This window comes from Candidozyma haemuli (assembly GCF_002926055.2).
Source record: "Candidozyma haemuli strain B11899 chromosome Unknown F_2014730914, whole genome shotgun sequence".
In the NCBI taxonomy this organism is placed as follows: domain Eukaryota; kingdom Fungi; phylum Ascomycota; class Pichiomycetes; order Serinales; family Metschnikowiaceae; genus Candidozyma; species Candidozyma haemuli.
This window is the reverse complement of record NW_020289912.1, coordinates 527,683-542,126: the sequence shown is the minus strand read 5'-3', so window position 1 is coordinate 542,126 and position 14,444 is coordinate 527,683. Positions and strand designations below refer to the sequence as shown.

The 14,444-nt window shown below is 45.1% G+C and overlaps 5 protein-coding genes across 5 annotated transcripts; 3 read left to right on the top strand and 2 right to left on the bottom strand. All coding sequences in view use genetic code 12, as the record gives it.

Annotated features, from left to right (window-relative positions):
- Positions 1 to 669: 669 nt before the first annotated feature.
- YSA1 (ADP-ribose diphosphatase) lies at positions 670 to 1,299 on the bottom strand (the record flags this gene model as incomplete). The annotated part of the gene is made up of 1 exon (XM_025487550.1): positions 670 to 1,299. One exon carries the CDS (start codon positions 1,297 to 1,299, stop codon positions 670 to 672), a length of 630 nt encoding a protein of 209 aa, XP_025344566.1.
- A 1,635-nt stretch (positions 1,300 to 2,934) lies between these two features.
- Positions 2,935 to 3,591, top strand: FESUR1 (Fesur1p; the record flags this gene model as incomplete). The annotated part of the gene is made up of 1 exon (XM_025487549.1): positions 2,935 to 3,591. One exon carries the CDS (start codon positions 2,935 to 2,937, stop codon positions 3,589 to 3,591), a length of 657 nt encoding a protein of 218 aa, XP_025344565.1.
- Positions 3,592 to 5,164: 1,573 nt separating this feature from the next.
- HHT1 (Hht1p) lies at positions 5,165 to 5,575 on the top strand (the record flags this gene model as incomplete). The annotated part of the gene is made up of 1 exon (XM_025487548.1): positions 5,165 to 5,575. The coding sequence occupies one exon, from the start codon at positions 5,165 to 5,167 to the stop codon at positions 5,573 to 5,575; it is 411 nt and encodes a 136-aa protein (XP_025344564.1).
- A 258-nt stretch (positions 5,576 to 5,833) lies between these two features.
- CXQ85_003913 (uncharacterized protein) lies at positions 5,834 to 7,594 on the bottom strand (the record flags this gene model as incomplete). The annotated part of the gene is made up of 1 exon (XM_025487547.1): positions 5,834 to 7,594. One exon carries the CDS (start codon positions 7,592 to 7,594, stop codon positions 5,834 to 5,836), a length of 1,761 nt encoding a protein of 586 aa, XP_025344563.1.
- Positions 7,595 to 9,230: 1,636 nt separating this feature from the next.
- CXQ85_003912 (uncharacterized protein) lies at positions 9,231 to 14,397 on the top strand (the record flags this gene model as incomplete). The annotated part of the gene is made up of 3 exons (XM_025487546.1): positions 9,231 to 12,861; positions 13,117 to 13,764; positions 14,036 to 14,397. 3 exons carry the CDS (start codon positions 9,231 to 9,233, stop codon positions 14,395 to 14,397), a joined length of 4,641 nt encoding a protein of 1,546 aa, XP_025344562.1.
- Positions 14,398 to 14,444: the final 47 nt, after the last annotated feature.

Here is a 14,444-nt window from a genome sequence, read left to right as displayed (position 1 = left end):
AATGGAATAGAGGGTGGAGAAAAGCAGGGAAAATAGATTGGTCGGTTTTTGTAATGAGTGGAACCAGAGTCTTAGTTGACTCTGTTGAAGCTGCCATGTATGGTGGTTCCGCAGATTTGCAGCCATTTGTATGGACCGAGGAGGAAATGTGATAGAAGGTGAGATGGGGATAAAGGACCGATTTTTCGTTTATTTGAAGGTTAATGTAGTCTGGAGTTGTAAGGAGATGATTTTTCATGCTGACAAGTAATGATGGGGGTTTAGACCGAGTCTCGGTAAGTTTGTCAGTGTGGTCGTGAGACCAAGAAACAGCTATCTGGAAGTCTAATACACTTTTGGAGTAGGGTCTGGGAGATAAACTTCTGAAAACAAAAGCAATTATGTCGAGTTTGTGACAATACGTAGGGAAACTTCTAGATAACGTTAAGCTGGGTTTACATGCTGTCTGCTAGCGTGAACGACCAAGCTAGCTTACGATAAGCTAGAATAGAAGTAAGGGAGGCACTGAATTACACTAAAAATTCAGTTTAATGCCTTCTAGAGGTTCCTAAATGTCCTCAAGAGAACTCCCTAGATCACAAACTGTCAAATGGTTTTTCATTCGTATATTCGTCGGGCCACGGGCCCTTTTATAGTTTTAACGAGCTCCCCGATGGTAACGTTCTGAATCTACTCAAAGGCCCTTTTGGCCACATCAATTCCAGCAGCAAAGTGGTACAACCTGGCATCCACAACGCAGCCTTCCTTCTTGCACACATCCTCAAGTCCCTTCAAAAGATCGTTAATTGGCAACGTGAACACCTCAATGAACTCTCCTTCGTCGTTCTGGGGCTGAGGGTTCTGGTTACGTGGATCTTCCATGTCCACATCCACGGTGACTAAAGCCATATTAGCGTTCGTAAGGCCTGGGTCACTAAACAAGGTAATGTTATTATGAGAACCACTGGTTGTCTTTCCGTGATAGCCAGTCTCTTCAATCAACTCTCTCTCAGCAGTAGCCTCCACCGACTCATTAGGGTCAATGAGACCAGCAGGCATTTCAATCACCACCTTCTCACATGGAGGTCTGAATTGCTTAACAAGCACAAGGTCACTTGGATGTCCCTTCTTCTTAAGAAGAGCAAAGATAGACACAGCATCCAAACCAGTAGTTTCAGTTCTCGTCGTTCTCACAGCCATTTCCCAAACCCTTTCCTTGCCAGCGGGATCAATCCAGTTGATCTTTCTGGTCTGGATCCACTTGCCCTGGTCCAAAGCCTCTACGGACTTGATCTTGGCGTTGTAAGGGGAATTGCTCATTCTAGTAGTACTTAGTGGGCGGGAAAGTCTGTTGATATGGGTTTTGCAAGCACTTGCGATCCTTTTCATACAAATGTGGTACACAGAAAGTTGCTCCTTGAGTAGTGGTACTGGCACCGGTATCGCACTAACTGTACCCAGTGCAAAAACCCAAAGCTACTCACCTTAACATAGCTCTTCTGACTAGCCCAATATGGTTGACGACACAGATGCCATCAAGGCGAAAATCCAGGACCATTTGGTGTCACTGGGCAATTACGAGATAATATCCAAGCATCTTAAACTCAAATTGTATGAGGCAGGCTGGTTTGACGAGGTTTCTCAGATCGCTAGTAAAGAGCTTCAGAAACCTGGACAAGAAGGGACGAACTTTGAGAGTTTGTATGAGTTCTTGAGGCCAAAGGCTGAAGAAAAGGTTCCAGAGTCGGTGAAGGACGATGTTTTGAATAGAATCAAGGAGTACCTTGACGACGCGATTCAATAGAGATGCGGTTGATGTTTGGATCTGAGAATTCCACTACTATGGAAGCAACTGGACATTATGGTGTTAAGTGATCTGAAGCGGTAGATCTAATTATATCTGCTTTGAGTTTGATTGACAAATATGTCGTGTCCCAGCGTTGTTGTCTTATAGAGTGTTGCTTGACGATAATATGTGACAGAGAGCGATATGAAGACCGCCATCGGGTCATGTCTGAAGACTTTCATTTGAAGATTGAGCTTGCTTTGTGGCCCAAATGAACGTTCTAAGTTGGCAAAGGCAATACATAGTCAAATTTCATGGCTCGTGATACATCAAACGGTGATGCTATAATGAGTCAGTGGAACAATTCAGGGCACTTCTTTGACTTAAAATCAGACCTTCAGTCCATATTCAATTGCCATCAGTCCTGAGTCACAGCTTATCTTTCCATGTTTACCTGCTTCCAATGGAAGACCTTACATTGCGTTGACATATGATGCTACCGATTCCGGCCTAGCCGGCAATGTTTCAAGCCTACTCATATACTGGCTTTTGCATAATTACATAACCAAAATGCATTCATTATCTACTGGACACACGAGTATCTTCTATAAGTATCTCTACGACTTCCGTTCTATCAAATCTAGCATTCTGACTCTGACAGAGCACCAAAACACGCCCATTTCATACCAATTCTTTCTTACTTCTCTTCAAAAAACCCAAACTAGTAAACCATGACCATCCACCAATTCAATATTAATTCCCTAAACTCCGATCCCGTCACCCAGCTTAAACCCTCTACTGCTCACTATCTAGTCCATCTATTGAAGTCGCATTTTTGCAACCAATCCTAGCTCCACCTTTAACTTGCAGCTACCGATGACCAGAACCAAAACGTGCCCACAAGGAAAAATCCAAAAACCACTAACATTACGAAAAACCTTGCAAACTCCTAAACACCTTCACACACTTTCTCCTCCTAATTCCTCCAAATTACCCAATTTCACTGGACCAGTAAACAGTGAAAGAGAGAAGCTGCCTCGAGCACACCCGTGCACCGCGCACGCATCCAATCAGTTTGCTCTAATATGTGCTGATTGCAACTCGCAAAAAAAAAAAAACCTACTGCCTAAACCAACACCGTTTCTTCATTACACCTTTTTCTCATAACAATGTTGCCGGTTGCTAGAAAATCGCTTGCAACGATTCCCAAAGCATGGGCTCTCGGAGCTGTCCGCAGCCAAGCCCTCCGCATGGCCTCCACTAAACAGATCGGTGGAGGAGGTGTCCCAGCTAAGGATTTGACACCAAGAAAGTTGGAAACCGACTTCACACTCATGTCTGAGAAAAATGCATCTTCGCCGGTCGATTACGCCTTGACGTCGCTCGACGCCATTGCCATGTGGGCGAGAAAGTCTTCTTTCTGGCCTGTCACTTTCGGATTGGCTTGTTGTGCCGTCGAGATGATGCATGTTTCCGCTCCAAGATACGATCAGGATAGATTGGGTATTATTTTCCGTGCCTCGCCACGTCAGTCGGATATTATGATTGTGGCCGGTACCGTCACCAACAAGATGGCTCCAGCATTGAGACAGGTGTATGACCAGATGTCTGACCCTAGATGGGTTATTTCTATGGGCTCTTGCGCCAACGGTGGTGGCTACTACCATTACTCCTACTCTGTGGTGAGAGGTTGCGACCGTCTCATTCCAGTTGACATTTACGTGCCTGGTTGCCCACCTACTGCTGAAGCATTGATGTACGGTGTTTTCCAGTTGCAGAAAAAGATGATGAAGACCAGAATCACCCGTATGTGGTACAGAAACTAATCATGTGGCTCTCTTCTGCCACGGCATGACATGTGCCTTGTATACTATAGCCTTGGCTGCTTTGCATGGCAATACTTGTATTGCTAATATATATTCATATCCGAGATGAGTGTAGGGAGTTGTGACTTTTTAGAGGCCTGATTGAAAATGTAGGCAATATGTCTAGAAGGCTCAATAGAAAAGAACGAGGAATCATATTTCCTGTTACTACGGCTTCTACAATTCGGTTTCTCTGATGGTTTAGGACCATACCTATGGTTCATAACCCACCGATCGGAGTTGCAACAGAAACAGCAATACCATTCGCTGTTCTTCCCTACCGTTATCAAAGCATTGAGAGTGTATGATATCAACAGTATTACGATATTTGGAGCCGTCTAACGAAGTATCCTGTTAGCTCGGCTTGCTTGACAGATGTGTGGTCACGAGTCGTCTTCCATGTAAACCGAAGTTCCAGGGTAATAACAATGGGGACTACATTAAGCATTTGCCACCCGCCTGATGGAGAACAGAGGCTTTTGATAGATGGCTTCGGAAGCCCGATGCTCCACTTTCTGGTATCTCTTTCCTATACCAAGAGCCACGGAACATTAGAGGCTTCGACCCGAACAAACCAACCAGAAGGGTCTAGAAGGTTTCTATGGTACTACGGTACTTGCTTTATCGTTTCCTTGGCTGTATGGTACCATTTGCTGTTTGATGGAGGATGGATCAATGTAGAACTGAAAGCACCATTATCTACGTCAGTGATGGATGCCCACGATCCCGTCCTGGGAACAACCTTCCACTACCAGGCCCTGTCTACTCTAAATTTCAACATTCATTTCAGCTTCCAAAGTATTCATTCCCTGAATTTCATGGTTCACTTCATACCATCAGTTAGCAACTGTAAGCGGTGCACAGAAATGGGTGCAAAATGAGAACCCAGTAGTAGGACCCAGTAGTAGAAGCCAACCACAACAGAAAGAATACAAAATAATATTAAAAAATAATATTAGATAATTAGAGAAACCACCTCTTTATCAACCAGTATCATCGCAGAAATTCCTTAGACTACAATTCAACCATTCCTGTAAATGCTGTCTCCTCTCTTCCTTATCAGTGCCACTTTGTGTGGCTGTCTCAGGTCGAGACCACACGCCCAAGTGAGCCTCAGCAGATCCTCTCAAAACGTCAAACAACGAGCAAACTCACCAGTACCATCAAAATATAAAAGATTTAATTTACCACCAAAACACCCAAACATCCTTAAAACCAACCTCTATCCTTTCAAATCACCATGTAATGCAAGATGGCCCATGCTTCCTTCAACGGCTGCTCGGTGTTCCATCCCCAGCTTATGTGAGGCGCACTTAGACTTCTTTTTTCGGTCATAACTTACATTTCCTAGAACGGTGCGCCTGATGGGAATAACGCAATATGATTGGCCCAAAGCATCTTTTTCTCCCCTTGCTCGTTTTTCGCCTCCCTCGCAATTTCTCTCGCTCCCTGCCTCCCTGCGCCCCCGGCCCACCTGCTCGTTAATTTCCTTTTCTCTCTCCTACTTCTTCTTCCTCCACATCAACAAGCAACTATGGCCAGAACAAAGCAGACAGCCAGAAAGTCTACCGGTGGTAAAGCCCCAAGAAAGCAGTTGGCCTCCAAGGCCGCCAGAAAGTCCGCCCCAGTTTCGGGTGGTGTCAAGAAGCCTCACAGATATAAGCCAGGTACCGTGGCCTTGAGAGAAATCAGAAGATTCCAGAAGTCCACTGACCTTTTGATCAGAAAGTTGCCTTTCCAGAGATTGGTTAGAGAAATTGCCCAGGACTTCAAGTCCGACTTGAGATTCCAGTCCTCTGCTATTGGTGCTCTTCAGGAAGCCGTTGAAGCCTACTTGGTCTCCTTGTTCGAGGACACCAACTTGTGTGCTATCCACGCCAAGAGAGTCACTATCCAGAAGAAGGACATCCAGTTGGCCAGAAGATTGAGAGGCGAGAGATCTTAAGCTTGTCTTGTCCCTCTCTACTTTTATATCTCTCTAGTTTATGTTACAGTTTAGTTATGTTGGTTTAATGATATTTGTTCAGAAACAAAGGCAAAGCGTAGAACTACAGTAATAATTTTTTTTCTTCTTTATTTTCTTATTCAGTTTCTTTGACGGGTCCAGCCCAAGCTACATTAGCAGCATTCTTGTGGTTTTAGTAGGAACCAGCCCTCTCTCATTCTCTCATGTCGCATCTGCTTCTCCAGCAAGACAGACGCCTCAGGTCGGCTGCTCTCTGTTAGATGGTTTATCATTCTTGCTACTAGCAGTCGTTGGCGGCGTTCCAGCAGCTGCTGGCGCATCGATATTGAGCTTGTCAAATGTAGATGTCAAGTTATCGGGATTGAAGTACCCCAGCTCGGAAGACTCTTGATGACCTTCCAGCCCGCCTTGTGTCGTAGTTGTATCAGCTGAAGTGTATTCTTGCTCTTCGCCATTAACACCATGCTCTGGAACATCGTACGAAGGTGCTCCCATAGGGTGCATCTGTGGTATTCCCATGGGCACTGGTGGATAACCAGGCGAACTACCTGGAATTGTGTTCTGTGGCGGTGGTGGCGGTGGTGGGTATCCGGCAGCAGCAGCGGCAGCGGCAGCGTAGGCAGATGCTGGATCCATTCCCATGGACATTGCAGCTGCCGCTTGCATCTGTGCCACATGGGCAAACTGTTGTCTTTGATGATGATACTTCTTGTTGTTAGGAGAGACTCTACCCCAGCCTAGACGGACACGGTTGCCACCAATAATAAAACCTTCCATGGCCAGAATAGCCTCTTCAGCCTCCTCTCTGGTGGAGTACTTGAGGAAGCCGCAATTCTTTCCTTGAGGGATTTTGATTTGTTGAATAACGCCAAACGGCATGAATAGCGTAAGAAGCGTCTGCTCACTGACATCAGACGAAAGCCCACCTACAAAAACAGTGGTATTAGCAGGGTCGGTGTATGCTTGACCCTGAGAAGACATACTCTGGGGAATGCCATAACCCAAATCACTAGAGCTCTTGTCCCCCATCATCGGCAGAGTGTAGTAGTATCCTGATGATCCTGGTGGACCTGGTGGAGCTCCATGAACAGGAGCATTGGGTCCAGGACCCATGTACATGTAGTCTTGCTGTTGATCCAAGTAAGGTGTCGTAGCAGCCAAATCATTGTTTCTAAAATCAGGTTTAGGCGACCTTGATGGCATGGATGCGTTTCTTGGAGTTGCCAAAGCGACTCTCAATGGTCTGCCACCGAACCAAGCACCATTCATCTCCACGAGAGCACGTCTACGTTCGGCATCGTCTGTAAAGCGGACAAAGCCAAAACACCGTGACTTTCCTGAGACTGGATCGGTCATGACACGGACCGTTTTAATGGAATTGGGGAACAGCTTCTGGAAGAACAGAAGAAGGTGGGCCTCAGTTGTAGAAGCACTCAAATCACCTACAAAGAGCGAATACTCTGGAGAGTGAACAATAGGTGCCAGAAGAGTGGCTCCTGAAGCCCAATTCAACCTAAAGTACTTCTTTTGGTTATCCGGGTTATTTGGGAAATGACGCTGTGAAGGCATTGCGATATCTGGGAGTAGCTGGCCATTGAGAGTCAAAGCCTGCTGTGCATCATCATATGTTTCAAACTCGACGAAGCAATACCCCAGATGAGTCAAGCCCATGTATGGAGACTCGGGCTTTGGATTCTTGGGCTTGATGACCTTGACATTTACCTTCTTGCGCAAAATCTGCCACCACAAATCAACAATGGCAGATTCATCAAGCCAAGTATCTAAATCACCCATCCAAAGGGTTCTGGGTTGTTCCTGTGGAGCCACGTTGGGCTCTGCCTCTGTCTCAGAGGCAACAGTGGATTGCTGTGTGGACATGGGAGGTTTTGGCACGGAATACGAAGAAAGCATTTCTTGTTCTTGTTGGTGTTGTTGGGAGGCCGTACTAGAAACAGCAGTCGGGTCGACCAAAAGCGGTTCTTCTTGTTCGTAAGACATGGCAATATGAAAGATGAAGCAAACAGGTGATCAGTAAGGGAAGATGAAAAAATGAAGGCAACCAGAACTCCAAACAAAGAAAGCAACAAAGGGAAAAACGCCGGAACTGCCCGAAAATGTGAATTGAGTTTATAGGAACACCAGAAATGCACAATATAAGTGTTGGTATAGTTCAACAAGGGAAGACGGGTAGTAGTGGTATATGTAGTTAAGGTGAGAGAGGTCCTGGATTAAGTGAGTATTGCCGTGAGGATGCCACGCTGCAGCAAGAGGCGATACAGAGGGGAGTGAAAGGGGAAAGTAGAGAAGAGAAATGATGGATATTTTGCTAGCAAATTGAAACGTGTCTTTTTGATAATGGTTTGAGCTTCTGGGCCTTCCGTTTCTCGGCTTCGGTGTTGGTTTCGCAGTGCTGAGTGTGGAATGTGGAGCAGAATGATCACGAAGATAGGAGAAGCGATGAGCAGTTGAGGCAATTCGGAAGGTAAAGGCGGCGTTTGTCTCTTTATTGCTTTGGTGTGTTTTTTGGTGTTTTAGGCAACGAGTGGGATTGGCGGCGTTTTGTGCATGGAGATGTAGGTCTATGCTTTCCCTAAGGAGGACTAAAGTGAGTGACTGGAAGGAGGCGTTGATCAAATAGCCATTACGAGTGTTCCGTGTGTGTGAGGTGATGTCTTTTGCAAGTTTGGGTTGTTTTTGCTGTTTCGGTGACTTCTCATTGAACTCCGAAGTTGCATTGTCATGCCAGGGGAATTTGAGGCTATAACGGTCGGAGTTGGTAGGGTTTACGAAGATGTTAAGTTTACGATATTTGTGATACGTAGCTGGTAATATTGGCGTCTACCGAGGTGTTTAAGGCTAAGATAATGCCCCGTTGGTCTTGGTATGGTGGGACGGGTCAGCGATGGGGTTGGCTGAGAGGCATTGGGGGTGTAGAGCATGGAAGGCTTCGTTTGTACTGTTCTAAAGGACTGGAATGGTAAGAATCGGCTAGTTTGCTAACTTTAATGGTTTCTTTTCATTACGAAGGTCAGGTAATGAGTAGTCAAAGGGATATCTAATTAGTCTTCATAATTAGAGGCCACGGGATGTGTTTCTTCACCTTCGTGACTTGAATTTAATGACATAACCAGTAAAAAGCCCAAAAATACCACTTAATGAAAACAGTCCCAAGTTCTTTAGACGTATATTGCCCAGTCCAGTTATTAGTTGGGATATACTACCTTTCTGTGAAGTAACAGTCTTCGTGGAAGCCCACGGCCAGCTCTTAAATGGAATATGGCACCCCCTCATCCTAACCATCTACAAATCAAAGAATCACAAGTTTTCTTTTCCCATTCCACCAAGGCTTCTTCCCATCTTATCACTCTCTACAGCGTTTTGCAGCCATTCGCAGCCTCACCATTACCCCATAACAACACACGTAGTCCACCTTCCAGCCACCCAACCAAAAAATCCTATTTTCTTATTCATTTCAAAACCCAGCCCTTACCTCCATTTCAACGAACCTTTTCTTTACATCTCTTTCTTAGTATTCCCTCTCATGTATGGCTGCTCTCGCTTAGCGTCCCGTTGCACGTCTCCATACAACCCGCACTCAAAACATAAACAAACACCATCACCGAGTCCAACACTCATGTCTGAAGACAACGTCCTGCAACTGTCAACACAGAACGGGTCACGACGCTCTGTTAGAGAAAATAACTTTCCCAATCCTAGAAATACGGGAATGAGTGGTCACTCTGGCTCGCCTAATCTGCCTCCTCATTCGGCCTCTCTGGATCATCTTGATCTCAGATCAACTCCTCAATTGGACGTGCCGTTGGCCCCTGAGTCGGGCGCTAAGAGCACTTATAAGGAGCTGCTTCGGTATTTTCCCAATTCGGGCTTTTTGGGGGAGAGTAGTACTGTTGGCGTTTCAGTGCCAAACACATTTAAGCATAAGAAGCATCCTAACGCCAAAACAAAAGATCGTATAGGCATGGCTCCCGTGGACGAGTCCAATGATTCCGTTAAAGATTCAGCTAATTCACAACCGGTGAAAACAAGCACCTTGAAGGGTCTTGTTCAACAGGGAACTCAGGAATCTTCAAAGCATAACGAAACGCCGTCATGGATGCCCCAGGTGCTCAGAGAAGAGTGGCTGAAGGGTAACGCTACTGAATTCGAGGACAACGCTCAACCAACTAATGTACCTAATCTTGACTTCTTGGGCGCTCCTGAAGCTAATACTTTCATTCATAACCCTCAGAATTCTCAGGAACAACCCGTCACACCAATGTGGAAACGCATGTCGAAAGATTACATGCTGAACACACGGGCCGAGCCTCTCCAAAGCATATTTCAGTCGAACGACGAGTCCAAGCATTCTTCCAACTTGCATCCCTCCCAATCAAAGTCGATGTCACAGCTCAACGTGAAGAACCAGAATACTTCAAGAAACGGCAACTCGGCGGGCTTCTCATACTCGTCCGCCTTCTCCACTCCTGTCGCCACTAAAGATGGCGATATTCACTTGACACAGCAACAAATGAATCAACTTGAAGATATTCTTGAGAAAGCAAAAGACAAGCCCGATGATTATGAGATAAAAGGTTCTCCACTAAAATTATTTGGCAGCGACTACGACACTTTCACGAAGGTATTTCTTTCTAAGTTTGTGGACAAGGTGCGTTCCACCACGAATAGTGCCCAAAGGACCACGCGTAGTGTTTCCATTCTGCAAGCACCTGTTCCCAAGCTAGAGATTCAAAAGTTCACCAAGGCTGGCGATTACACAGACCAGGATTTCATGAAGAATGCCAATAATGTTTTCGCTCACATCCAACAAAGAGGTTATAAGCCAAATCATTTTTCAAAGGGCTCGGACCATAGCATTAGCTTTCAGCGGTCCATTGAACATAATACTGTGACATCTACGCCAAAGGCTGATAAAGTGAATGACATCGACGTAATCGCTCCACTTGATGAATATTCCTCGTTTTCCACAAACTTTGGAGATAGTTCGAATGACTCACAATTGCATCACGATCCTAAAGATTCCACTAATCATCAGAATGACTACACGTCGTTTGATAGATCGCTCACTTCAAAAAGCAACCCGACTCATACCGAAAGCGGAGCTGATCAGCCTGCTGATAACGTCAGTGTTTATACCTTTGATGATGCAAGTGAAAGCGAATCAAACGGGCCACCTTCAATACCCGAAGAACCCACCTTGGAATATGATGAGCCCCTCGAGAACACTAAGATTAGGTCTCACCAAGGCTCCGATAAACTAGATGTTCCTATCCCACCAAATCAATTCAGTAGTTCAATGTCTTCGGTTAAAAGACACCTGAAGGACACGGACAACCGTATCAACTCCATGGAGAGAGATTTTGATTTTGATGATGAAAGGATTGTTCCTCCAATCGTTTGGAAGAGACCCTCTCGCTTGAAGCTTTCCAAGGAGCAGCAACGAGTGATGCTGAACAGCAATCTCGGCAACCAGATAACAAAAGGTACGGTCAAGCCTGGTAAGTTCCCTGAACAGTATGGAGATATGATATACGATAATCGAAACAACAGATGGGTCTCTAATGACAAAGAGAACGATTATCCAGGAAGTCTCGATTCAATTCTTGATTTGCCCACCGAGTCTCCGCTTACACAGCATGAAGTTGAAAAAGATACAAAAGAGACAAGTATTCTCAAACTGTCTAGAAAGCCGTCTGCGAAAGACAGGAACTTGGAAGTTTCATTTCAAATTCCTGATAGGTCTGTTGAAAGTGTTCGTGAAGACCATGCTGATCCCAATGTCACTAAACTTTCCGACATGGGTGAAGTCACATTCTCGCAAACACACAAACGTCTTGTGTCTTTGGTCACTGGTCTTGCTGATTCTCATTTATGGAACGAGATTGCTTTCATTGACTTGTCCGGTAACCAGCTTGAAAATGTGGAAGGCTTGCAAAACTACCTTCCAAATGCCAAGAGACTTGATTTGGCCAACAACTACATCAGATACCTCAAGGGTCTTCCACTGGACTGCCTTGAACTAAATGTCTCGCAGAACTCCCTTGACGGCATGGCCTCTTTTGCCGAGTTTCACGATTTACAAGTGCTTGATATCCTGGCAAACTCGTTCGAGAATCTAGAGACCCTTCAAGGAAACATCCATATGACGAGACTCGATGCAAGCAATAATATGATCAGGTCGATGGAAGGAGTAAAGAAGTTGAGCGGGCTCACTTATTTGGACCTTTCGCAGAACGGCCTTGGTGGAGAGATTGACTTTTCGCAATACGAACTTCCGAACCTTCAAGAATTGAATTTGTCAGAGAACAAGATCCGTTCAGTCATTGGTATCGAGAACCTACCCAATTTGAGGATCCTCAACTTGAATGAAAACAACTTGACGAACTTGTCGTGTCAGGGATCCCATCCTCATCTTAAGAAGCTTTTATTGAAGTTTAACCGTTTAAGGTCGCTCAACTTGGATCTGTACCCGCTTTTGAGAACCTTGAGAATCGATGGAAACGCACTCTCAAGTATTTCGAATCTTCGGAAGCTCAAATTTTTGCAAGAAGTTTCAGCCAAATGTCAGGATAAAGCCGAGGTCGCCATGAATATTTTCCACGGGTCCCTTGATGCAGTTACCATTGATCTTTCTGGAAATACCTTCGTTTCCAATATGTTCCAAGCTGCAAACTCAGGTTCGATAACGTTGGATCCCTTCATGAATCTCAATCGGTTAAATCTATCCGCTGTTGGTTTGACAAGTATCCCAGATAGCTTTGGTGAAATCTATGCAAATGTCAGAGAGCTCAATTTGAATTTCAATAAGCTCACTGACATCAGTGGTCTTGGTAAATTGAGACGCCTCAAAAGCCTCAATCTCTTGAGCAATAACATCGAAAGAATCGAGATGGTCCTTACCAGCTTGAACAGCTCCCGCAGAACTTTGAAAGTCCTCGATATGAGATTGAACTCCATGAACTTCGAGTTATACCCTTATGTCTTCAATCCCTTGGAACGCGAAGCTACGATTGAAGCAGGTTTGCAGCTCAAAACAGGGCCAATTCAACTTGAAGCATTGGATGATATAGAGAACTTCTCCATCCACTACAATTCATTGATTAAGAGCAAAGAGGAATGGCAATTGCGAGACGAGGATTTCTTGAGAAACTTGCAAGCCAGAAACGGCAGTAACAGGGTTTCTGAGAGAATGAACTACGAGGCAATTCTCATCAACTTCTTTACTCACATGAGAGAGCTCGACGGAAGTACTGTGACATCGTCAAAAAGAGCGCAATTGTTGGAGCGCATTCAAGAACGCGGAAGCGATTGAATCAGTGCGCTTAACGTGGAGTAAGCGGCTTCCATTTCCGTACAGTCTTGACAGGCTATCGCCTAGAAGTCTGTGTTCTTCAAGCATTACTTTTCCTTCGTTGAAATGACTTTGTCGACAAGAATATACATCCAGCGTCCCCCAGATCCTCCCGCGGAGACTACGCATACATTAGTTTCCACATCACCAGCGAACCACTTTGTTGACTGCAGAATCATAAAGGAGCGGCTCCCACATGTCCAAGAGGGCTCAGAGCCTGAGGATTTCGAAAAGGTCTTTGATTGGGTCATGACAGGTACGGAGGTGCCAATTGAGGGTACTCATAAGATCCACTTCAAACATGATATCAATCTGAAGGAAGTTGTGGAGTCTGTGAAAAGCGGTAAGCCAATTGAAGAGTGTAAGGATGAGGAAGATATTGGAGAGTTCGGACCTGTTGAAGGTAGTGAGGACCGCCAGGAAACGGGAATTCTGACCCATCCAGTCACTGGTAAGCTCAACCCGTATGTTGAAATATGGAGGTCATTGGACCCTGACGAGTACACTCCAGACCAGGAGGTCAGAGAGAAGGATAAGCTGGTGAGAAGTGTTGTTTGGGAAGTTGCTCTGCCCGATCATAAAGGCAAATTGGTCAGGCTTGGAAATTGGGTTCAAGGCGTGATTTATTCCTATAAGGAACCAGTCCACAGATTAAGCATCTTGCGCAGTTTCTATAACAACCAAACGCAGAAATGGGAACCACAAATCAAGTATGGCCTTTTGGAATTCCCTAAAACATTTGACCAGCAGGTTGGAGAAGAACTTATCGCTCAAGGAGTCAAGTGGCAGTGTGTGGAGAGTGCTTAGCTGAAACACTGTGGCAGAGCAGTGCAAGGCAACCACAGCGCGTGCGCGACAGCTTTCCCTATTGGGCAGTCTAGCAGACCTGACCCTCTTCATCGCACTATCTTGAACTTGACCGATTTCAAAGCAAAAAAGCGATATCGAGCAAACATGTCCGGAGAGAGCTGGTATGTAGATTAGCTACTGAAAGAGAAGAAAAAGTTTCAAATGTCGTTCATCGTTAACTAACATTAGGTTATTTATTTTCGCTGTTATCATCAACATAGTGAACTTGTTCACTCAGGTGTTTTTCACCATCATGTACTCCGACTTGGAGAGTGACTACATCAACCCAATTGAGTTGTGTAACAAGTTGAACCCTTGGTTCATCCCAGAGGCTTCTGTTCACATCTTCTTGAGTGCTCTTTTCTTGGTCAATGGCTTCTGGTTTGTGTTCTTGTTGAACTTGCCATTGCTCGCATACAACGTCAACAAGTTCCTTAGCAAGAACCACTTGCTTGACGCTACCGAAATCTTCAGAACTTTATCCAGGCACAAGAAGGAGTCGTTCCTTAAGTTAGCTTTCCATTTGGTCATGTTCTTCTTCTACTTGTACAGAATGATTATGGCTTTGGTGTCTGACGAGTAAGCTCGTTCTGACTCAGAAGCTATTGCAAAGAGACAAAGGTAAGGCCA